This window comes from Microtus oregoni, unplaced genomic scaffold, assembly GCF_018167655.1.
Source record: "Microtus oregoni isolate MIOR12 unplaced genomic scaffold, Mior012 000060F_ref0000265, whole genome shotgun sequence".
Taxonomy (NCBI): Eukaryota; Metazoa; Chordata; class Mammalia; order Rodentia; family Cricetidae; genus Microtus; species Microtus oregoni.
In genome coordinates, this window is record NW_024543870.1 from 4,702,562 (window position 1) to 4,727,644 (window position 25,083).

General features: G+C 40.7%; 1 protein-coding gene across 1 annotated transcript in view; it reads right to left on the reverse strand.

The window, feature by feature from the left end:
- The window catches only part of Ttn (titin), a 271,400-nt gene that overhangs the window by 95,138 nt on the left and 151,179 nt on the right, over window positions 1-25,083 (reverse strand). The window contains exons 169-199 of the mRNA XM_041639884.1: window positions 24,286-24,354; window positions 22,177-22,257; window positions 21,228-21,302; window positions 20,445-20,534; window positions 19,985-20,047; window positions 19,599-19,688; window positions 18,179-18,226; window positions 17,344-17,745; window positions 16,922-17,200; window positions 16,202-16,477; window positions 15,705-15,844; window positions 15,268-15,394; window positions 14,904-15,167; window positions 14,298-14,564; window positions 13,921-14,184; window positions 13,692-13,831; window positions 13,414-13,540; window positions 13,029-13,295; window positions 12,649-12,915; window positions 11,604-11,870; window positions 11,372-11,511; window positions 10,842-10,968; window positions 9,877-10,019; window positions 5,340-5,463; window positions 4,291-4,557; window positions 2,483-2,580; window positions 1,652-1,820; window positions 1,295-1,561; window positions 921-1,187; window positions 557-835; window positions 56-464 (exon numbers count right to left, since the gene is read on the reverse strand). Coding sequence (XP_041495818.1) covers window positions 56-464; window positions 557-835; window positions 921-1,187; window positions 1,295-1,561; window positions 1,652-1,820; window positions 2,483-2,580; window positions 4,291-4,557; window positions 5,340-5,463; window positions 9,877-10,019; window positions 10,842-10,968; window positions 11,372-11,511; window positions 11,604-11,870; window positions 12,649-12,915; window positions 13,029-13,295; window positions 13,414-13,540; window positions 13,692-13,831; window positions 13,921-14,184; window positions 14,298-14,564; window positions 14,904-15,167; window positions 15,268-15,394; window positions 15,705-15,844; window positions 16,202-16,477; window positions 16,922-17,200; window positions 17,344-17,745; window positions 18,179-18,226; window positions 19,599-19,688; window positions 19,985-20,047; window positions 20,445-20,534; window positions 21,228-21,302; window positions 22,177-22,257; window positions 24,286-24,354 — 5,893 coding nt within the window. The remainder of the gene's footprint in view (window positions 1-55; window positions 465-556; window positions 836-920; window positions 1,188-1,294; window positions 1,562-1,651; window positions 1,821-2,482; window positions 2,581-4,290; window positions 4,558-5,339; window positions 5,464-9,876; window positions 10,020-10,841; window positions 10,969-11,371; window positions 11,512-11,603; window positions 11,871-12,648; window positions 12,916-13,028; window positions 13,296-13,413; window positions 13,541-13,691; window positions 13,832-13,920; window positions 14,185-14,297; window positions 14,565-14,903; window positions 15,168-15,267; window positions 15,395-15,704; window positions 15,845-16,201; window positions 16,478-16,921; window positions 17,201-17,343; window positions 17,746-18,178; window positions 18,227-19,598; window positions 19,689-19,984; window positions 20,048-20,444; window positions 20,535-21,227; window positions 21,303-22,176; window positions 22,258-24,285; window positions 24,355-25,083) is intronic.

A 25,083-nucleotide genomic window follows, 5' to 3' on the forward strand; every position in this document is an offset into this window, starting at 1 on the left:
CTATCAAAGTGCACACAAAAGCAGCGAGCCCCAGCACCGAATGCTTTTGGCATACTTTTTGCCTTCCTTGATTTCTCTTCCATTTCGGTACCATTTTACATTGGCTTTCTCCCTGGAGAGTTGGCAGGAGAAGACCGCGTCATCAAACTCAGTGACCGTCTGGTCTTCTAGGTGCTCCACGAATTCTGTCGGGGCTTCTATGATGAGCAGCTCTGCGACCGATTTGTCTTGTCCAGCCGTGACAATGTATTCACCCTCATCTGGAAACCCGCAGTCCTTGATGATTAGCGAGTGCTTGTACTTATCAATGCGGTATGACACGCGGTTGTCAAAGGGCACTTCTTCTCCATTTTTGGTCCACTTGAGTGTCACATTGAGACGATTCACCTTGCACCAGAAGGTGACTGATTTCTTCTCCATTGTTTCGATATCTTTAAGAGGTTCAATAATCCTAAGATCTTCCTCTGTAGTGATAGAGAACATAATGTTGAATTTAGTTGTTTGCATAATATAAATGGCTGGGGAAAAATGCTCTGGCACCGTCTAGGTCACATACCTTCCACTATAAGATTGGCTGCGCTCTTAACATTCTCCCCTCTGTGGTTAGTCAGCGACACATTGTAGTGGGCTTGGTCATCTAAGCGTGCGTCTCTGATTCTGAGAGTGTAGACCAGGTCCTTTTGGAGGATGATGTATTTTGAACTATCAAATATGGCCTCTTCGTTTCTGAACCACTTGGCTTTGGCACCTTCGGTATTGACTTCACAGTTAAAGACAACCTCTTGCTGTTCTTTCACCGTGGTGTCCTTAAGAGGAACTACGATCTTGAGTTTTTCTGTAAACAACCAATAAGACTTTGTAGCATGTCGAGGGACCAAAACTACAAACCAATCAATCCGAAGAAGCAAGAAGAAACTTACCGATGACAGTCAGGTGAGCCGCAGCTCTGGCAGCCCCAACCATGACCACGTAAGTGCCCATGTCTTGTAGTGTGGCGTCTTTCACAACTAGGACTCTCTTTTTGCCATCAGCGATGACGTCATATTTATCTCCAGACTCAAGAGTCTGATCATCCCTCTTCCACTGAACCTCAAAGCTTTCCTTTGATATAGTGCAGACAAACTCGGCCTTTTCTCCTTCCAGGATTTCAAGGTTTTGAGGCTTTGAGATGAATTCAGCAGCAAGTTCTGGAAAGCAAAACATTGGGAGACATTGAAAACACAGGTGTTTGAATCTTAAGTCCGACAAGAATGATTGACTAGGGAAAGAATGTGCTTCCCTGAGATTTTCCTACCATGTACTTTGACTTTGCCGTCTGTCCGAGAACTTGGGAGTCGACAGTTGTAGCTGCCCGCGTCCTCAAGCTGCGCGTTCTGAATGATCAGGATTCTCTTCCTGCCATCAGTAAGTATCTCAAATCTTCCTGTTTCTATGATCTCCTCATCCCCTTTGTACCAGATCACTTCGGCCCCAGGCTTGGAGACTTCGCACACCAGCTTGATAGTGTCTCCTTCACTAACTTCAAGGTTAGCAAGATTCTTTGTGAAGACGGCTTCTTCCTCTATAGAAAAAGAACCCAAATTCATTCAGTAAAACCGGAAGTGGGTTTTCCAGACTAGTGCATTTAGGCAAAGAAAGCCTTCACACTCACCCAGAACTGTAAGCATGCCGGAAGTTCTTGCCGTCCGCACTTCACAGGAATATTCGGCTTCGTCGTTCAGTAGACATTTGTTGATGACGAGAATTCGTACGGCTCCCTTAGAAATGATGTCATACTTTTTGCCCTTTTTAATTTCAGCACCATCTTTAAACCACTGAACCTGTATTTTAAGGCAAACAGATTTATTTTTTTTTTAATCAGTGTTCATGCTGTTCCTTCACATGGTATTCCTAACAGAAACTACAGGAGCTAGGATGCGGAAGAATTTAAAAAAAAATCAGTCTTAAGACATTATAGTATTTATAAAAGAAGACCATAAATATAGTATTATGAAGGACAGATAAAAATATAAATAAAAAAACAAAAAGCAAGAACAAAGTTACTAAGTACTGTTTACCCTTTATGATACTATTATCAAATATGAAAAAATAACAGGATTATGCATGTTTTGAGTCTTAGGGGGCCTTAATCTGCTTTGGAAGCAGACTGAAAGTTAAAGAAATTTGGCAATAAAAATAGTTTATGGCAACCTGAAATACCTAGCTAAGATACGGAATTACTGCTGTTTAATTTTTTTTTAATCTTAAAATGATAGCAACTCCAAATGTCTCTAAATGGTAAAATCTCGTCTGAGTTCAGGGTTTTTCTATTGAGTAATACTAAGGAGAATAATTAAGTCAGGTCCATCTTTCATGCTAACAATCTTTAAAATGGGGAAGGAGGTTCAGAGAAAATATTTAGCTATTTTTTTCTTACTTTCTATTTGGCCAAAAGCAAACAGAGCTTCTTGCTAATCTAAGATAATGGTGTGTAGTTACAGACCTTGGCATTTTCCTTGGAAATTTCACACTCAAACCGAGCCGTTTCTTTTTCTTTAACTTGAAGATCCGTGAGTGGTCTTAGGAATTCCACATGAGGAGCTGTAAGAGAATGACATTGATATTCAAAGGAGGCTCCTGCAAATTAATCCTGATATTTTTCTGGTACACATTAAAAAAAAAAGTGGCTGGCTCTCTCTGGCGCTCTCTCTCTCTCTCTCTCTCTCTCTCTTTCAAGACAAGGTTTCTCTGGCCTTACACTCTGCCTGCCTTTGCCTCCCAAGTGCTGGGCCTCAGGGCTGCACTGCCAACACCCAGTGAGAAAAAGTGACTCTCTTTTGCAGGACTTTTTTTTTTCTTTTCCCATATTAGTAGACTGACACTGACTTTGAAATCGCTTGCAGCTTCCACAGGGGATGATGCCTTGCTTTTGATCTGTCTAGCTCACATACATTTTGTCTTACTGTGCTGCCAACTTAGTTCTTTCACACTGAGATCCATCTCAGCTCTTCTGAATGCTTCCTGAAGAAGATGCCTTCTTTCTGTTGGTTCTATACCAGAGTTGAAGGACATTATTTGTCAAAGGAAGCACTAGTAAGGGAAGGAACATCATTCGGAATCCAGTAGAATTCAAAGACAATAGCCCGAATGCCAAGACAATAGTTTGAAGCCCTCCAGTTGGCTTTGTGTATGGCTAATAGACATGAGTCCAGTTGGAACCACGCATATCCAGCTTTCCAGTTTTGACTCAGCTTTAAAGATTTCCCATGCAAGTCAGGCATGTATTTGTACGACAAACACTGTGTTCTACAGGGGGCGCTGATTTGGCTTTTATGCCTGCTGGTTCAGGCATCTCCAGACACGGGACTTCTGCTCTGCGGGATGGAGCAGCTGCCTGTTTTCCCTTCCATCTTTCAGTGCTCCTTATAAGGCCTTCCCAAGTCGACCCTTCTTGGTCATGGGGTTCTGAGACCAACGCTAGCTGATAGGCTTGACGATAAGCCATCACGGCTGAGCCTTCACCAAGAGGAGGTAGATGTCAAGGGGAAGAAACCCCATGGGGCTACTCTAAGGTAAGTTAACTGAAGCGTGGAAAGAGTGGCATGGCACAAGATGCTGGGAGCACAGTCAAAGCCACTAGGTTTTAGTTGTTGACAGATGAGAAGCAACATAGCCAAACAAGTATTGCACAAAAATATACCATGAAAAATGCTTTGCTGGACAAATGAATCAACAAAGCGAATGAGCTAGCTAGCAGTGGACATACCGAGATAAAGGCTTATTTCTGCACCAGGGGAAGAAGCAATAGCAAAAATGACAAAGTGCTTCATTCAAAGAATCCAGGACTCAAAGAACCTGGGCCTCATTCAGCTTCTCTTCCATCCTTATTCTCAGACTGGATTATGTGATAGGGCATTGACACATTAGAGCTGTTCTCAAGTATGTTTGTTCCCGTTCAAGCAAACTTTCATTCTCATTTTTAAGATATTCTCCAGGCCTGAAAACTTATCTTCCTTCCAAATAGAGTCACGGTTCTGCACTTCCCTTTGTGTTAAAGGTTATTTTCATCTCTAGCAGGATATTCAAATAGTGGGATTAACCGCATACAGACAAAAGAGCACAGCAGCACAGTGAACAGTGGTCGGCGTCTTTCCCAAGACCAGACAGAGCACAAGAAGGTTTGTAAAGATACGTGTGAAGTATCAGGTTAGGTCAAGAATTATGATTAGGCCAAGAAGGGCATGCATAAAGTGTCTTGATGTTTTGGCTACAAAGAGTTACAAAGGCCAAGTCCTGAGGAGGAGTACTTACGAACAACATTCAGGTTACAGGAAGTCTTAAAGTCCTTAGCGTCGCAAGTGTACGTCTTGATATCCTCTGGGGTACAGCCATGTATAATGAGCTTCCTGATCCTGCCATCAGCGACGATTTCGTATTTCTTGCTCTTGAGGATTTCTGTGCCATTTTTGAACCATTTCACCTTGGCGTTCTCTCTGGACACTTCACACTCCAGCACTGCAGTGGCCTCCTCTTCGACCGTCTGGTCTTCAAGGGGTTTAGTGAACTCAACTGGGGGTTCTGAAAGAATCCAACTTATTAGCTGCTTCCCTTCTCCAAGAGTTCCAGAACTTTCTCTACTTTTCTCTGGCATCTCTGGGGCTGCTTCTGCTCCAAGTTTACTCACTTGCCAAACTATTTTTCATTTAGATGTTTTCCTTAAATACTGTTGCTTTATCATTATTCATACACATAGAGAAAAAAAAAACCTTTCTATGTTTTTTCCCCTTCCCCCCTGCCCTGGCCAGTCTGGAAACTCATTTTGTAGACCAGGCTGGTTTCAAACTTGAGACAATCCTTCTGCCTCTGCCTCTTGAGGGTTAGGCTTACAAGAAAAATAAGTATAAAACATAAAGGAAATAATGGCCAACATTTTCATAAAATGGGCTGATAATAATTATTTCACCAGTTGTTTTTGAAACTAGTTAAAAAAGAACCAATAATAACATAGGGACAGAAAGAGTATGTAAAACCCACGTTAATTTTGATTTTTTTTCTTCTGAGACAGGTTTTCTCTGTGTAGCCCTGACTGTCCTGGAATTCACACTGTAGACCAGGCTGGCTTTGAACTCACAGAGATCTGGATGTCTCTGCCTCCTGAGTGCTGGCCTCGAAGGTGTATACACTGCCTCACCATTAAAAAAAAAAAACAACCTATATTTTGTTATGCGAAAATGTAAATTAGACTTTTGGATTCTTGATTTTAATGATCTGCGGTGCTCTTGCACAGCAACAATTAGGCGGATGCATTATTTATGATTCTGCTCACGGTGTGTGCACTTAGGGATGATTTTTGAAATTACCTTTCACAAAGAGGTTGGCCTGAGTTTTGAAGTCCTTGGCCATCAGCTGGACCTCTCCTGCGTCTTCCAGCTTCACGTCCCTCAGGGTGAGCGTGTGAACTCTTCCTTCCGAACGGGTCACCACCTAGGTGAGTTTGCAAAGAGTGCGGGAGACAGAGAGATGAAACAGCCGCCTAGAACGCAGGTCCTTTAACTCATCTGGATAAACTATGTAAGAGTGTTACCCACATTGGTTTATGATCATATATGTTGAATATATATTTATCTTAAAATGACTTCAGCCAATAGTTTCAAAACTTCTAGAAATATTTTTAGGATTTTTTTTAGTTACCATTATATAAATAAGAGGTGATTTTAGGGCCATTTTTAGCATTTCTTTGTTATCATTCTATAAATACAAGGTGGCTTTTTATGTTGAACTTGCACAGACCAATTTCTATTTACATTTCTGATCCTGTGAAAAATACATGTAATTATGAATATGTATGCATTTCTGTTTTGCTTCAGGCTTGTGTGTAGAAAAGAACTTAGAGAAGCTCAAAACAAAAGAAAAATGATTGGTTATTGTAATCTGAAAGTAGATTTTTTTTTTCCTGAAAGAAAACTGTATGTTTTAAAGGGAAGGTAATGATCATATAAATACAAGCAGAACTCTTCTCTCATTTATTTTAGTAATTCAATTTACTTTGCTTTATTTATTTATTTATTTATTTGTTTGTTTGTTTGTTTTGGTTTTTCGAGATCGGGTTTCTCTGTAGCTTTGGAGCCTGTCCTGGTAGACCAGGTTGGCCCCAAAGTCACAGAGATCTGCCTGCCCCTGCCTCCCAAGTGGGGATTAAAGATGTGTACCACCACCACCTCCTGGCTTCAATTTACTTTGCAAATGAATGGAATCCATGACTAATTTGTACAATTTCTGAATTTTGTTAACAAATTTTTTTGATGTTGACTCGTCTGTCTTCCTGCGTTTGAAAATCAGTAATGGGAAAATCAGACATCCCTGGTGCTGTTAGAGGTAAAGATTGGGGTTCTAGAACCTAAGGTTCCTCAAAAGCTCCGCTCTGTAGTTGAGATTGGCTTTAGCACATAATTGTCTACTTAGAGTTAAGAATCGTAACTGTTTTCTGGTGAAACTATTTGTATATATTTAGCTAGGGGTAGAAGAAAGAAACAGGAATACAGTTTCACTGAAACATTTTCTTCAAATAAGAACATGTTATAGTTATTCATCTAACTGCTTTTAATATTGAGAACACCTGAAACAATAAGGCACATACACAGCGGGGAAACAGTAGTTAAGATTGACCCTAGGAGCATAGCTGCTACTTACCTGGGAGGTGGGGTCTGGATGGGACTTTTAAAACAATGTCTATGAATTTTGAACTTTGACTTATGGCCACTTAAAAGGAATTCGGCTTCTAACACATGCACCATTATATAGTATCTATCAATACATCGATTTGCCATCTGAGTTATTCTGAAAAGTCTGTAGGATATTCTCTGTCACTGAATATATCGCCCAGAAAGTAGTGAGTTTTCAATAAATGGCTTATGTAGACCATAGTCAATAGTTTGACTGTATTCAAATAGAAAGGAAATACAATAGATAGAAAAACAAATCAATGAAATGAATGCCAAATATTTTTGGTAAACCATGTAATGATAACATTAAGAGTCATCCTTTGTTGATATAACGAGGTATACTGATGGAACACAGAAGGCACCACCAAACTGTTAAAATTTAAATACAAAATTATCAAAAGCCTCTGAGAGAATTTGGCTGTTTTCACTTGGCCAAAGGGGATAAAAACCAAAAATGAAATAAAAATAAAGTTTATTTCCAAAATGTTGCCTTCCAGTTTCTGATGTCTATAAGTTGTTTTGTGTGACTGTTGATGTAGAGATTAAAGATTTTTACAAAAAGTGTAGATAAAAAGACCTGAGTTAACATGATAAGAACAGTTTGTGCTAATAAACCTAATTTAAACAAAACCTCTAAACTGTAGTAAGTGAACAAGCAACTTTGCAGCTCGTCCTTAATTTTTTTTTGGAAAGAGACACTTAAGAGGTACAAGATCTTGGAAACAGACATGGGGGTGGGGGGAAGAGAGGGTAGAAGGGGAGGGTTGAGGAGAACGTGAGGGAATGGGATAGTCGAGATGGAGGGAATACAGAGATGAGAGCGAGGAAAGAGATATCTTGATTGAGGAGCCATTATAGAGTTAGCAGAAACCTGACTCTAGAGAAATTCCCAGGAATCCACAAGGATGACCCCGCCTATGACCCCAAGCAAAAGACTAGAGGGGGCCTGATCTTGACTTGCCCTGCAGTCAGACTGATGATTATTTTAAATATCTTAAATAGAACCTTCATCCAACAACAGACGGAAACAGAGGCAGAGTTCCACACATCAGAGCACTGGACTGAGCTCCCAAGGTCCAGTTGAAGAGTGGGAGGAGTGAGGATATGAGCAAAGAAGTCAAGACAAAGGGTTCATCTACTGAAACTGTTTACCTGAGCTAATAGGAGCTCACCAACTCCACCCGGACAGGGAAGGAACAAGCATAGGACCACACTAGTCCCTCTGAATGTGACTGACAGTTGTATGGCTGGAGCAGACTGAGGGCCCACTGGCAGTAGCATCAGGATTTATCCCTACTGCTTGTACTGGCTTTTTGGGATTCTATTCTCTTTGGATAGATACCTTGCTCAGCCTGGATGTAGTAGGGAGGGCCTTGGGCCTTCCACAAAGCAATGTGCCTTACCCTCTCTTAGGGGGTGGGTGGAAGGGTGTGTGGAGGGAATGGGAGGAGGGAAGGAGTGGGAATTTGGATTGGTATTTTTTTTAAAAAAAAAATCTAATAAATTAAAAAAAAGAAAGAAAAGAAAAGAAAAGAAAAAAAAGATAGGAGATCACGTTCGCAGAAGGATTAGTTTTGGAAGGCTCCCTGTGGGATTAACATTCCTACAGGCAGGGACAATTCAGCAGCCCTCTGGCTCTGGTGGACCCACCCTTCCTAACCCTAGGAAAAAATGTAATATGATAATAGATTTTGCCCTTGGAGTAAAGCAGATGCAAGATTTTAGGAATCTACATTTTAAGTCAAAATCGCAGAGTTTTTGTGTTTGAATGGATAGTCATCTGTCCTTTTTTTTCCCCCCAATATAAAGCTCCTAGTTTAACCACCAAATAAGAAAAAGAAATACGCTGCACTGAATAGGGAAAAAAAAAGAGATGTACATATTAAACCAAGAAATTTGAGTTGAACCCAGCACCTGGTTTGGTATCTAGAAGACTTTGCTGTAAAAAAAAAGTTTTTTGGTGTGAAATGCTACAGTTGGAAGGTTCTGTCGCCTTTTCTCGTTGGTAACAATAGAAACCAAAGGTCTTGGTCCACTGAGTGCTGGGCAGAACTCACCTACCAGATGACTGTTACCGAGTTAATCATTACTCATTTAGTTGAACGCTAGTTTTTAAAATCTATTTCCAACCATCTACATGAAGGCAATGTCCTCTAGTCCTTCAGCCTCTGTGAAACTAAGTCCCCTTCCAATGATATCTTTTTCAGTCTTCAAATTTTGATTTGTATAAAAATTTTACAGATGGTCAGTATTATTTCTGGAATATTGGGCAAGGCAAAAGCCGCAGAACAATGAAATGTCCTGTATTTTTTCTATATTTTATTTTTAAGAATTCAAAATGCAGGAATTATCAAGCTAATGTGAGTGTCACTTCTACACTAAAGGGATTGCATAAGTTTAATTTTCTGATCCGGGCAGAAGCCCAGGAGTTACAGAAATACACAGATCAATTTAGGCCTATCTGAATAAATGGCTCAGTTTTCACTTTGGGGTTGAATGTTGAACCTCAGGAATGAATGTTAGCCAAAACTAAGGTAGTTTACCCAAACTTCTCAAAAGTTTATTCATTTACACACAGGGATCCCTACAACGCCGCCCCCCCCCCCCCATTTCGCCAGCTGCACTTTAAATGGTCCTCTGGCATTCCAGAGTTTGCGCAGCCTAAAACACTTGAGCGTTAAAAATAGCCTTAGGGAAACGCTAGAAGAGAAAATCTGCCCAGAAGTTATCTCTCCAACTCTATCAACTGCCCAAAATGGAGTTCCAGTCTCCTCTCAATCCGTTTCTACCCAGAACATCAGATAACACAGGAACAACCTGTGTGCACAGCTGCAGCTGAGACCTTGGTTAGGAAGCCCCTCCGCTCTGTTCTTGCTTTCCACCACTCCTACGAGCTAGCCCTGATGGCTACTGAACATTTGCCTCCTTTTCTTCCTTCCCGAAAAAACTACCACCTGATCATATTTAAAATTGTTATTCCTATTTTAGTAAGACACTATCATCAGGTTAAACGTACGTAATCTGAAAACTCTCATCTTACAGTTCCAGCAGAAATCAAGTTAGAGGAAGGACAAAAGCTCTGGAGGGGAGGGGCCTTAGCAAGGACAAAGCGAAGGACAATGGAAGTGATCCCAAGGGAGAAAGGCAAAGCAGCAACTGGTGGCCCGCTTTTTACCTTATCATCAGGCTCCAGTTTCTTCCCTTTGAGGTACCATTCCACTGGGATATCCTCATAAGACAGTTCGCAGTCAAAGGTGGCTGTTTCCCCTGCGGTCACTGTGACGTCCTTCAGAGGCCTCAGAAGACCGATTATCCGTGCTTTGCGAGAGGGAAGGAAATGCCTTGTGTTATTCATTCTGAAATTTCCCAAGGATAAACAGATTTAATTCTTCATTTCTATGATGGTTTTCTTCATGAAGGAAAGAGCCACAAGTCTGGCTGCTGCTTTAACTCCCATGTGGACGTGGCCCCGTGGTGCCGAGAAGGGGAGAGAAGGCAACCAAAGAGCTGGTGTTTGTAGGAGCCGCCTCTCCAGGATATACAAGGTCAGCAAGAAATCTGGGCTGCATCTGTCTCTCTGCCAGGCATCAAGTTCCTCCTGCTACATAAGGTATGTGACCTCCAAAATAACTAAGGCTCTGATTGGGAGAGACAAGGGGTCCCCAGCCCCACAGCCTGTCCATGTCCATCAGCCACTTCGCACCTTCCAAAAATGGGAACCTAACTTTTCTGCCTCCCTTCTTGAGCTGAAAATGCCCACACAGCAAAGGTCTTCTCTCTAGGGTTACTGTTGGATAGTCACTTGAGAGATACAGGTTTTTAAAGAATTTTTAATTCTTAGTTCTTACTCTATGTTTATTGATTTTGAATGAAAGGACTGCAACAGCAGAAAAATCCAACTTTAATTTGTCATTGATGTTCAAATGACAAAGTCACTGAAAATATCAAGAGTTTAGAAATCTGAACGACTTTTATATCAGGAGGTAAAAAAATAAATAGGAAAGCCAGTTTTTACACACAAATAGTATTTTCCAATCCCAGTTAAGTTCACATTCATTCTCTGAGTAAACTTTCTCTTTTTCCTTTCCTTTTTTTCCTTCCTTCCTTCCTTCCATTTTATCAAAAACATGTAATACTTACGCTTAACTCGGAGGTGGGCGCTAGATTTGACATTGGCAGCTTGGAAATCTACACCACCAGTCTGGTCCAGGCGGCAGTTGTGTAAGATTAGAAAATGTATCTTGCCTTCTTCTTTAATTTCACACTCCTGTGCCAATAGAGAGAAAGTGTTTCACAGCGAGTAATGTTGAGACTTTTTTCATAGGTATATAATGTAATTTATAAAAAGGTGCTACAAATGAATGGTTATACATACACTTCATGTATGAAATACAGCCCCCTGGTACTACCAGAAGTGTTTCTTTTAGCTGTGTGATTCTGAACTAGGAGCGTTATAGGCTACATCTAACTTACACAGTGCTGGGTAAGAATCAATGTACAAGTGACCTTCCTAGTCCATTCACAGACCCCAATGTCTCTCTTTGGCCACAGGCCCCATATGAACTTAATTCCATGTTTCAAATGCCCCACAGGCACCCTGACTTTTCGCCTGTCCTTTTCCATTTCACACTATCCCTCTTCAGTGCTGACAGGTTCAGAAATAGCCGTACAGGTGTTTGGAGCAGCGCCTCTCCCTTGAGTTTCCAGTTGGCATGGATATCATCTTCAGAGATCTCGGTTTCAAAGCGTGCTGTCTCGGTCTCCATCACCTCGACACTGTACAGGGGTCTCACCAGTTTAATCTCCCGATCTGGAAGAAATGAAGGGTCAGCATGTGCCATGAGTCTCTGGCAGAGAAGACACCCATGGCGACTACAGGGAGACTCATGGAAATGTCCTCACCTTCAATGTCAAGCTTTCCAGAGGTCTGGTCTGTCCCACAGTCACAGGTATACTGGCCAATGTCGGATTTCAAGGCTTTCTTGAGGATCAGCATCCGCTTCTTGCCGTCAGCCTTAATAACAACATTTTTAGACGGCTTTATTTCCTTCCCGTCCTTAAACCATTTCACAGGTGCATCCGCTTTGCTGATTTCACACTGAAGAACCACTTCATCCTTCTCCACGCCCGTGTAATCCTGAAGCTTTCCTGTGAAGTATGGGTCTCCCTCTGCAGGTGAAGAGAAGTGGAGAACCGTCACCCACCTACAGAGCTGGCAATCCCTGGGCAGGTGTAATGGTACCCCAAAGAGTTCCAAGTGTGCTTTACAGCCGTACCCCACTGTCCATCAACTAGCATCTTTAGTTTCTAAATGTTAGGAAGAGAATCAGCGCACAGGAGTTATGGTTCAAAATCATCTGCTTAGACTTTTAAAAAATTACCAATCGCTTAAAGGACACACACAGTTTGGCTTTGGAGGATGTTCCTTTGCCATTTGTCTAGTTTTTCAAATTCTTAGTCACTCTTATCAGGTCTTGAAGCTTTGTAGCATTCCCATTCCCCAATCTATCAATAGTTTGTCATGAGCCTATCTCGATATATTAGCTGTCATAAGTGGATATTCTTATAGAAAGGACCAAGGAGAACAATGAGCTTTACTAAATTCTTTTTGCCTCTCTCTGTAGAAACATGAAAGGCTACTATTCTGAAATAATTTTGATAGCAGAAAGTATTTATGCATTCTTATTTTGCGTGACAAGCCAGATTTAATCTGGTTTTGGCTATTTTATGGGCCTAAGAGAGTGATGATCATCTTTTTTGCTCTGTAGTTCAGAAATATACTTGGCAATGCATGTGGTGGTTTCTTAGGTGCATCTCCATGCAGTATTACACTCAGAAGACCATTTTATATCACACACACACACACACACACACACTCACTCACACACTCTCCATACTTTGTCTGTTGAATTCAGTGTGATATAATCCAGTTTTTAAAAATGCCTACCTAGCACGGTGAGTTTGGCTTCTGAACTTATTCCCATCGCCTCCACTTTAATTTGGGAGGTGTCGTCGATTATCAGATCTTTGAATGTGATGGAGTGTATTTTCCCTTCGTCGTGCATGGAGACTCGCTTGCTGGTGTGAAGGCGTTGGTCATTCTTAAACCAGCTCACTGGGATGTTGTCATGGGACAGCTCTACAGTGAACACAGCATTTTCCCTCTCTTTGGCTGTCACGTCCTTGAGTGGCGTAAGGAATTTGAGGCGGATTCCTGTCGAAGAAAACACAGCCAATTACTTCCACCACTTTAACAAGGAAATGTAAAATTAAATGCAAAAAAATATAATTCTATAGGCACCTATACCACCACCACAAACAATTTACCTTCAATGATCAGTTTGCCACTGGTATGTTTATCTTCAGCTTCAAACATGTACTTGGCTTCATCTTCAAAAGCGGCTGACTTGATCACCAGGGAATGCCTGGTGCCATCCTTGATGAGTTCAAATCTGTCATCACCTGTGATCTCCTGGGTTCCTTTGAGCCAGCGGAAGGTTTTGGGCTCCCTGGATACCTCACACTCAAATTTAGCCTCGTCTTTCTCGAAGACTTTGACGTCGCTGAGAGGCGTGATGAAAATGAGCGGCAGTTCTGAAAGAGAAGCCGGAGCAGAGCCCGTCAGAGCCTGCTGCTTTCACCCCCGCCCGCTCCGTTTCCGAGCGGGGAAGCTTGCACGGAAAATGTTAGAGAGTCCGTGTAGAGAGCGTACCTTTCACTTTCAGATTGGCTGCCGATTTAGCATTGGCAGCCTGGAAGGAAACCTCCCCGGTCATATCCAGCTGGCAGTTATAAAGAACCAGGACGTGTTTCTTCCCGTCCTCGATGATTTCACAGTCCTAGGGAGGGTGATCATAGACAGTGTTTACATATACAGGACTTCCTGCAAGTCACCAAGGAATTGTACTTTGGGGGCGTGGGGGACCTAAGAAAAAAATATCCAAACAAACAACCCGCTGCTATCTGTGTGACTCTGCCGGGGTCACTTACAGGAGAAGCAGTCAAAGGTTCGCCCTTTAGCTTCCACTGGCCGTGCACATCAGGCTCAGACAGCTCGATTTCAAAGCGGGCTGTTTCTCCTACGAACACCTCCACGCCATATAGAGGCTTTTCCACTTTTATGAGTCGAGCTGAAAGCGTACAAGGTTCTGTGAGTTGGACTGAGCCCTAATGCATTGAATCTCTGCGATGGGATAATCTAAACTCGGGGGTAACTCACCCTCCACAGTGACGTTGGCCTTGGTGGTGTCCGTGCCACAGTCGCACACGTATTCGCCTTTATCTTTAAGCTCCGCCTTCTTGATCTTCAAAATGCGGCGCAGGCCGTCTGTCTTGACCGAATGTTTGGGCGAAGGCACGATCTCTTCCCCGTCTTTGAACCACTTCACGGGCACGTCTTTGCTCACTTGGCACTTCAGGATAATCTCATCCTTCTCAACACCAGTCTTGTCGTGTAACTTCACCGTGAAGTAGGGGTCGGCCTCTGCCGGAGACACCCAGCACATGGTCAGAAAAATATGTGGCGGCCGAAGCCCATTAAACAACCCCGGGGTGATACAATACATTCCTATCCATCCGCGAGCTGGTCCCACTTACCCAAGACCTTCAGATTGGCTGTGGAGCTGAGGTTCTTCACTTGCGCTTTGATCTGTGAGATGTCATCCAGTGTCACCTCTCTCATTTCCAGTTTGTACGTCTTTCCTTCAGAAGACATGAGCACCGTCCTGGTGGTGTGCAGCTTGACATCGTTTTTGAACCAGACCACGTGCATTTTTTCATGAGACAGCTCACAAACAAAAGTTGCTGTCTCGCCTTCTTTTACAGTTTGATCTTCCAGAGGGGATATGAAATTCAGTCTTATGCCTACGGGGCAAGCAGGCAACACATTCAGGAACACAGGGAACAGACAGAAAGGTCTGACTCTACCTACCGTGTGCGAAAACGCAGCTACCTCATGGGGCATTTATTTGTTCTTTTCAGATGGGGTTATTCTTCATTTTAAAAGATAAGTGCTTTGGGGGGGGTTAGTTTAGTGTGTGTGTGTGTGTGTGTTCTATGACACTGGAAGACAAGTAGTAGTGACCCCTGCCATTAATTGCTAGCTCTTGGAATTTGGTATGCTGTCTTTAAATGGACCAGAAAACCAAATGAGGACACCTACATACTGGATATAACGTTTCGATATCATCGCTGGGCTGTTACCTGTCACAAACAACTGTGCAGACGTCTTCTTGCCCTCTACCTCGGCAGTGTAGACCCCTTCATCATCAAACTGAGAATCATTGATGACAAGAATGTGTTTTTTCCCATCAGCAATGATATCGAATTTATCAGATGCCTTGATTATATCAGGCCCTTTAGACCATATGACATTTGCCTCTCGGGTCAGGACACACTCAAACCGAGCCTGTCGCTTCTCTGGGACGGTCACATCTTTCAGGGGTACAGCAAAGTCAAGTTCAATTTCTGCAAATCAAATAGTAAGGAAGACAATGAGGCGTTCGTTCCAGATGCAGAGGAAGGGGAAACAAACCTGAGCCCACTCCTTAGCTCTAACGCCCTGTACCTTTGACTGTCAAAATGGCAGTTGTGACGGCGTTGCAAGCCTGGTAGAGGACTTCACCAGCTTGGTCCAGTTTTACTTTGTGCAAAGTTAAGAAGCGCTTTCCACCTTCGGCTTTGATTTCACAAGTCTTAAAAAAAAAAAAAAAAAAACAAACCGGCAACTTTCATTGGTATTTGCATAAGACGAAGTCCCCAGAGAATATTTCCGAAAGAGATTTCCACAGAGTGTCAAACAATACACTAATAAACATATAAGCAAAGCACGACCATTAGAAAAATTTACCAGATTTTAGTCACGCTGTCCACAAAGAATGCATTAAATAATTTCCCTCCTTTGAGAAACCCACGTTCACGGTTAGCAAATGAAGCCTGCATAGCCAACGTCAATGAGGCGTTGTCATGTCACATGACTGGCAGCTTCCAAGGGGAGGTACTCACAGGCGAGGGCCTCAGAAGTTCTCCCTTCAGCTTCCACTCCCCAGGTATGTCTGCCTCGGAGATTTCGGCATCAAAGCTGGCACTTTCCTTCTCGTAAATGGTGACATCTTCTATTGGCTTAAGCAGCTCAACGTCACGCTCTGGATCAGCCAGAGGGAAATAACAGTGCTTTAGACAACCCAGTCATACGTCGCTTTTTAAAAGTAAGAATTTTATACGTACGCACATGCGTGTAATATGTTTTGATCAAACCCACCGCGTTTCCTCCCTCCCCTCCAGCTCTTCTCTGATCCACTCCTTTTCCCTCCCAACAGCATGTGATCACTTTTTAAGACCCCAAAACCCAAACCACTGAGTCTACCTACCGCTATCTCCCTGTGCCTGGGTGTAGGCTCATTTACTAGTTAATTCTTGTATTTTTTGGGTGTGGGGGGGTGATGCTTTGCTTTATGCATGCACAGAATTATCTTTCAGAGTAACAGGTAAGATCCTTCTACCTCCAAGGGTCAGCCTCGCCGGGTATCTTTTCCCTTCGATCTCGATGGCGTACTCATCAATATCTTCGGGCATGGCATTCTTAATTTTGAGAATGAGGTGGTTCCCCTCTTTCAGTACCTCAGTCTTGTCATTTGCTTCCATGGGGATCTCATCGTAGCCTTTGAACCACTTAAAGTTTGGCGTGTCCTTGGCGATGTCACAGGTGAAAACAGCTGTCCCCTTGGGCTTCACGTGCTGGTCTCGGATAGGTTTCACCAGCCATTCTCTGATGATTTCTGTTGGAAACACAGGGAGAAAGAAGAAATCACTTCTCTGGGAAACTTCAGGGATAGGAAAAATTCATGAACCTGGATGTGATCTATTTGTGAGATGCTAATATTCCTCCCTTTAAATAAGGTATCAATGAGGTTTCTGATATTTAGACATTGGGAAATAAGTTATTCTGTTTTCTTATCATAAAAAGAAGTTTATGCCAAAAAACTAACATAATTATATATTAGTAAGTTACTATATATATTATATACTACATATACTATATATTTATATATTACCATACATATCTTTGAACTTCGTTGCTATTTTTTAAAAAAATAAAATATATCTTTGATATATATGTATTATAATACATATATTAGCTATAAGTCTCATTTTGTGGCCTTCACTGGTCTCAATTTCACATGCCCCAGCAACCCTCTCACCCGGCCTCACAGTACACTCACCTACTACTTTCACACAGGAGGAACACTCCAGGTTGTTGGCATTTTCCACAGTCACGGTGTATGTTCCAGCATCATAATCGTCTGCATCGTTGATGGTCAGGGCCCGCATCAGGCCAATGACACCAGGCACAATCTTGCCAGGCTTCTCCACCACGATCTTGCCATCCTTCCTCCACACCACATCTCGCTCTTTGTTCAGCTCGCAACTCAGGTACAGCGGCTGCCCCTTGACCACCGTGACTTCCTCTTCTAGTGTTTTCACGAAACGAACAGGAAGTTCTGTGGAGAATGCCAACCAAACACATTTAAAGTTTCCAGTGGAAAGAAAACTCGGAGGTTTTGTCTGAAATCACAATGAATGGAACCACTGAGGTCTCTGCTGTAAAATTTAATCACAGATCATGCGCAGAACTAAGAGTTACCTTCTACGATGAGCTTGGCTGTGGAGGTCTTTTCTTTGTTTCCCAGTCGTAGCACACAGGTGTATTCGCCGGCATCGGAGAGCTGGACGTCGATGATGTGCAGCTTCCTGTCTTTACCATCCGCGATGAACCTGTGCTTTGGGCTCTCACGGATGTTGCTACCATCCTTCATCCAGGTGGTGATGGCAGTGGATGGGGAGACCAAGCATTCAAAGATGGCGGAAGATCCCACAGACTCTGCCTCTGTCAGGACGATGTCTTTGATCTCTTTCACGAATTTCAGTGGCACAGCCTTTAGCTGGTAGGTGAATGGAGCTTCATCGGGAGGTTTCTCCCCACCACTTCCTGGTCTGAGCTTTTTCCTTTCCGCCTCTATGGGTGAAGGAGTCTTTTTGGCAACACCTAGTTCAAAGGCAAAGTGGAAAGTTAACTAGGTGCCTCCATAGGCATCACAGCGTGGACGTAAAGTGATGAGAAGACAGGAACAGAGAAGTAAAGACTTGACAGTTGGAAGGTCAGACATGAAGATGAAAAGGCCCAAGAACTAATGGGCACCCTTTATTTTCTCACGTGTCAGTTCTGGGTGTAAAATATTCAGGTTAATGTATAATTACTTCACTCGTTATAAATAAATATTTATGGATGAAAAATCAAGATACAAATTCATCATGGTAAAATTTATTTGGTTTTATTTATAACAGTTACTTGAATAATACTAGTAGCAATGTCAGAAATGAAGACTATAAAATTTGAAAACATTTCCCCTCAAGTGTAAGCCTTGGAACTCATAAGGCAACCAACATGTGACCACAGGTCTGAGGAGCATGGAACTCACCTTTGATGGGACCTTTCGGCTTGGCTGCTTCATCCTTAGGTTTGGCTTCTGAAATAAAAAAGATAAGCATTTGTGCAATTTTCATACTTATTCCACCCTTATCAGGAAACCATGTGGGGTGAGTCATGTTCTTTGTTACATATATATTAATATGTAAAGAGGAACCCGTTTCACTTATATGACTTCTACAGAGAATACGCTGGTATTTCTAAGAAGGCATATTCTAAAATCAATGTAGCCAGGCTAAAATATCAAGTTTAGGATTAAAACATTCTTTTAGAGGTTCAAGTCAAGAGTCTGTTAGCATGTACAGGCCTGGAGCCCAACAATTATAATGAATTAATTAGTAAAAATTAAAATTTGACAAGTGTCATTACTCTCTTGCCATATGTGGAGGGCTCACTACTGACCTATGAGAAAGGGTTTTGCCCTTGCTTAGTTATACAAACTGCTTTACAAGATATTTTATATGTTGGGCATATAAATCAAAGAAATTAAAGTTTTTCCCCCATAAGTGACAGGAAAGTGGCCGGAAATGACCAAAAGTCCTTTTGTTGTTATTGGTGGTGTATAAATTGAGCAGACTAATACATCCAGAGAAGATGAAGGGAGAGTCAGTATCTTTTCTAAATAATGTTTGAATCATAAATACAGGTGATTAAATATAGCATAAATATTAATAATTAAACTATATTTAAATGAGCACCCTATATTTTTCCCACCATTAAACACAACCAAAACCCAAATGATTGTGGGTAACTTAAAATGTTAAAGCAACTTAGCGACTTGTCACAGATGAGCCACTTTGGATGTGTACAATGACAGCAATCTCACATCCACTTAGGTTTATTTTTAAAACTAACACCTGATAACAAAATACTGGAGTTCAAATATTAGTAGTAAGTATCTTAAGGTTGGACTTCAGATGGCTACGCTGTTTAATACATTTAAAAATTGCTAATTTAAATCCATGTATAGATATAAAGGCTGAACCGTCTATAGCCCCTTTCTCTCCTTTTTCTGTAATACTGTGGTAAATATGTCTCACATAAAAACATAAAAATTTCCATTATGCAACCATTTTTATGAAACACAATCACAAAGTTGTGAAACTATCAGTATTTATTTGTTAAACTTGCACTAGCTCAATAGTTCAGTGTTTTTTAAAATGAGGAATGTTTGCTATCGGGCACAAGGGTGTGATTTGGGAAAAGATTATGAGAGAAAGAACAGCTGCAGGGCTGCACATATCATAAAACAATATGCGTTCACAGGGTAACACAGTATTCGGTGGGGTCTATGAGGTGAAGAAAACCCAAGAGTTTGCTACACACCCCTGAACTGGACAGGATGTTCCAACTCTAATCCAGTGTGAAGCCACCCACACAAGCTAGTGAAAATAGAACCACAGGATACCAACCTGCTTTCTTTCCGACCACGGGTGCGGTCACCGGGGCAGCGATGGGCGTGGGTGCGGGCTCCATCGGCGGCGCCTTCATGGTTTTCACCTCTGTGGAGAGAAGACCCCACTGTATCAATGCGTCTGCAGCAACCACTTTTGGTGGCCTGTTTGCCTTTCAGGATGCGATGTCAAACCCTCCAGATAGCTAGTTTCTCTGAGAGCACTATCTAAACATATTGAGATATCAGAAATCATTGAAGCACAGTGATTTTTTTATATTTTTATTTAATATGTAACAGTTTTAATCTAAAAATATAAATTTCTTTTACATTTTTTCCCCATTCGCTACATGTTATTCTAGCGGAGTTTGAAGGAACACTCACCCCGAGGATAAGGTTGCTTACCTGGCTCAGGCTTTGGCTTTGCTTCAGGTCCAGGGAGAGGTATTGCTGGCTTAATTTCAGGAACTGAAATAATTCACAGAAATAACCAGGTTATCATAATACTTTACAAGTTTTTCCACAAAGTCAAAACTGCAAGGAAGCAAATTTAGTGTACAGAAGGATACTAGGATCTGTTTATCAAACTTTTATACATATATGCTTATCAAATCAAATATATGAGCTAAACATTTTTCATGTTCAACAAAATATTAAAAAATCTATTGTATTTGAAGTTATTATTCAGCTCATTACTCATCCCTAGAAATGCATTTAACAAGCCGTGATGATTATTAGCATTGCACAGAAAAGGTGAAGAAAACAGGACACACGTGATGATGGTCACAATGTCAGTATAACGATACTGTGATGCTGCGTGGGTGCATTCTTAGAGACAACAAAGAACATGTCTGGAGAATTATACCTTTGGCAGGTTCTGGAACTTTCCTTTCCTTTGGTGTAGGCTCTGGAGGAGCTTCAACTTCTTCGACAGCTTTTGGAGGGGGTGGGGGTACTTTAAGGAAAGGAGGCATTGTCAAGCTTTAATGTAGAAAGCAAGTTACCTGAAAACTCAGACTGAACAATTATTTCTCAAAAATGGTAGTGATGACTCTTTTATACAAATCAGATTTTAAAGATCAATTTCTGCTTTCTTCTCATAACTCTGCCCCCCCCCCCTTTCTTTCTCTTTCTCTCTCCCTTCCTCTTATTCCATCTGCTTGGTCCCAACTTCTGATATATCCCCACATCTAAACCGGTTCCACCAAAGTCTAATAATCATCCCCTTTGACAATAGGCAGATGATAGACATCACTCCACCTAAGAGTTTCCAGATTTAGGAAGCATTGAGAACACTCCCATGAATTTATTCCATAGCCAATGAGATGATCTCAGCCATTGCCATGAGGAGAACTTACGTGGCAAAGTAATAACAACAAGATCAGTAGTAATTATGATAATGAAGTATCTGGAAATTATTAATAAGACTAATAGGAATAAATGCTATACCAAAGAGTGTTTGTACTTGAAAATTACCGTAAGATATTGAAACAGAAAGCAGACAATGGAACATATACATTACAGACAGATGAAATATGAAGCCATGATTATGTTGAACTTCATGGATGTTTACAAAATAAACCTTTTGTTATGTCCACTTTGTTGAAAGAGAATTTCATAAATTGCTATTTATGAAAATGATTCCTACCTTCTGGTTTTTTAACTTTTTCTACTTTTTTAGGCTCTACTTTAGGTTCTTCTTCTTCGGGTCTCTTTCTTAGAACTTAAAAGACAAAAAGGTTTATATGTAAACCGAGATGAGCTAATGACCATGTTGAGCAAGCACGATGAGCACAGATAATGTACAGAGCAAAGACAATGAAAAGCATGCAAGCTAGCACAGTGGGAGATTAGCATTTGTGTGAAAAACGCTTTTATAGCCCAAATTCCCCAAAACAAAGTTTGTTATGCCAACTCACATCAGGCTTAGAAATAATGTCTCTCTAGACACTATGCCCAGTGACAACTATGTGGCAAAATGGCTCAGATAAAAATAATTATTTGAATAGCAAAAATTATAAAAATTAAACATAATTTATTGATTACTGCTTAAATAAAAATTAGTTTTAAGTTCAGAAATCTAAAGTGGCGTAACTTCGAGATCAGTAATCCCATACGAAGACAAGGTTAGAATTTGATCTTTCATGAGTATCTTGCATCTAGTTTATTACATACTTAGTAAGAAAAAGATGTTTAGTTTTATAAAAGGTGTTATTGGTTGTGGTGATCTTGCATCATACTGAAATTGAACACATTAGGCTTAAGTAGTTCTGTGTATAGGATCTTACAAGTTGAGTGTATTTTATTTCACAATTTGGTTATGAAAACTGACACTGTGGTCACCGTTGTTAGGATATTATCAGTTTAGTTATACCTGTTTAGTTACAATGTCAAAATACTATGAATGCTCACAAAATATCCACCTTCTCCTTACAAAGACTTGGAAATGATAACCTTTATTTTTTTTTAATGGAACTACATTCAAATTTTGCTGGAGGATCTAAAATGAAATGAAGGGGCAGAGTATTTTGTGAGCCTTCAGGTGAGCCCATTTCTCAAGCTGTGGAGACTGACATTGCAGGAGAGAACTACTATACCGCTTTTCAGGACCACCTCCTCCTTTGGCTGGGGCTTAGGTTCTGGAAGTAATTTGCGAACTTTCTTTTCGGCTGTAGGCACTTAAAAGGATATGATTTCAAATTTGGTGTGAATTCACATAAAAATGCAATTTCATCAAGAAAAAAAAAAACGACTCTGCTCAAACCAGTTGACTTGAGTGTGTCAAGGAACAATTTCTGTCTATATAAATTTACAGAATTTAACAGCAAGTGATAGACTTGATGTTCTTGGTTCCATAAACATCTACATAATCTTATGAAAGTTCAGTCACACCGGCTGCACATCTATCCAATAGAATCTCTTGGTCTACAATGGCTTTATGAATCTTTCATCAAAATGCAAGGATTCTCCTCAGCATCTTTGCTTCAGGCTGTAGTTGTTTTAATTGCCCACGCCCACATTGGTGTTCCCCTGTCCAACATATACACCACACGATGCAGGCAGGAGTTACGGCCATTGCATCATCTTTTCCATTGAGGGGAAAACAAAGCCAAAGTATGTGCTGTGAGCCTTGATCCCGAAGAAAGATTGCATTTCACGTTCTGAACAAAAGCAGATTTCCGCAAGTTCTCCTTTAAAATAAAACTAAAATTACAGGACTGTCTCGTTTCAAAGCTAGTGGTAGAAGCTAAACTATTCGTAAATAAGACAATTTTTTGAATGTAATTAAAAATGGGCAAGGAATTATAAATGTCTTTGTGCTTCTACAGTGGCCACGAGGCATAGGGACAATGCTATTCTGGGGAGCAGACATCACTGCTGTTATATTGCATGGATTCAAACACAAAGACAAAACCAAAACAGACCTCAGTGAGCAGCGAACCACTTTGAAGCTATTCCTTTTGGTGTGCAGTTTTGTTCGATCAACATAAATTTGGGTTTCTTAGAGATTTCTATAAGATTTCCTGTTTGGTGCTCTTCAGCCTTTCATTGATTTTCTTTTCAATCGGATAAAGATCATCTTGCTTAAATCTTACTTCAAAATTTGTAACATATTTCATTCAAAATAATCACATTTGAAATGCCAAATGTTTGAAGTAAAATTTTCAGCTGAACCTTAAAAATTTTAACTATGATAAATTATACTGACCTCAATTACTATTTATAAATTAACAGTATTTTTAATACAAAACTATTTTCATTGATTGAAACTATATAATAATGGAAGTTGAAGTGGCAAAAATGTACATTTATTTATGCAATACATATAATGAAAGTATATTAATGCATTTGTTTTTCCATATTTTTAGTTTAGTTTTAAGATATTTATGTTTAAGACTCATCCCTTATTGTGGCTATTGTTTTTTTTAAAGAAACCATATGCGATTACATACTAATTTAAGCTTTATTAATTTATAAATTTAATAATTTAATTTACCAAAATTATTTAGATTATTCTAAAATTTCAGCATGACCAAGAACAGATTTGATTCCTGGGTTAGGATGTGTTGGTTACTAGAACTCTGATACCCACCAAGTTATTAGAAATATTCTTTATTTTTAGTTGATATTTTTAGATTTGTAAACTTTTCTTATTTTTCTTTATGAGTTAAATAGACAGGAATTGGTATCTCCCTAAAACTCTGTGTGACTGGGAGAATATGGCTCAAGCTAGCAAGAAGAAAGGGGGTGCAAATGAAGGGCAATGGACATCCCTAGGGATTGCCCAACCGTGACAGGGCAATGTGTTGATAGGACACATTAAAATGCTGATGTCCAGGCGACTCCCAGCCAAAGCTCATTACTACTACGCAGCATTTTAACCCAAGATGTCTCCTGACATCGATTTCTTCTAACCAGTAGAGTTTGGTATTATTTGACTTAAAAATGCAAGTAGACATATGGAAATGTAAGGCACAGATAAGCGATTGCATCCATGTGATGTATGAAATTGATGGGAGACACAGGAAGCACTCATGAGCCAGACCCATGGAAGCCACAGAAGTACAAGAAATGAATGAGACTATTCTACTTCTCTGATCACCAAGAAAGAGAGGGGGTTGGAAGAACTCTATGGCAGCACCCAGAGAGCGTGGAGTTGGATGGAGAGTTGGCCTTGTATGTGGTTGGGCTAGCCTGTGAGATACCTTTTAGGGGTGCAGGCTCCACTTTTTCCACAACCTCAGGTTTTTCAGGAACTTTCTTCTTTGAAACAGCTTTAAAGAATTTTAAAGAATATACTTTCATTATTTGTATACTTAATCCAAAACAAATTATTTTTTAACTTCAAGAATCAAAGCCAAGCATCTCTTAGAACCAGAAAGCATTAATAACAGCCAAGAATAAGTCACCAGAGAACATTCAGAACGAAGCCGGAAGCCAGGAAAACATGCAGCTTTGCTTCATGGTTGTGTTGTGCATGACGACTGGTCAAGAAAGAAGAGACTTTCTAGTCTTCATAGGAGGGATGTTCTACACCAAGGGGATATTCAAGTGTGAGTCCCCACCACCCATTATTCAACAGATGGGTCACAATCAGAGCCTGCTTCTCTGCCTGTCACCTGAAACCCAAGAAGGTTTGAGCGGGGGCAAGAATCACTAAAAGTATGGAAGATTCTAGCTCTAGGCCTGTATAAATACATATGGGAAAATTCCTCATATAAGATTATACCTGAACATTTCAGATTAGGAAACATAACACTGCAAATAAGATAGCTTTAAAAGATGCAAATAAAAAGAATAAAGCCATAGCATGTATGTAAAACATATGATCGGGAAATGTACTTATGAGATTCAAGATATTAAATAATATTCTATTGCTTTAAAGAAAAATAAAACAGAAAGAATGAAAGAATGAAGTAAGTTTGATAATGAGGAGCTAGATACCAAGTGTATTAAGAACCACATTTTCCAGCTATGCAGAGAACAATAAAGACCACAACTGG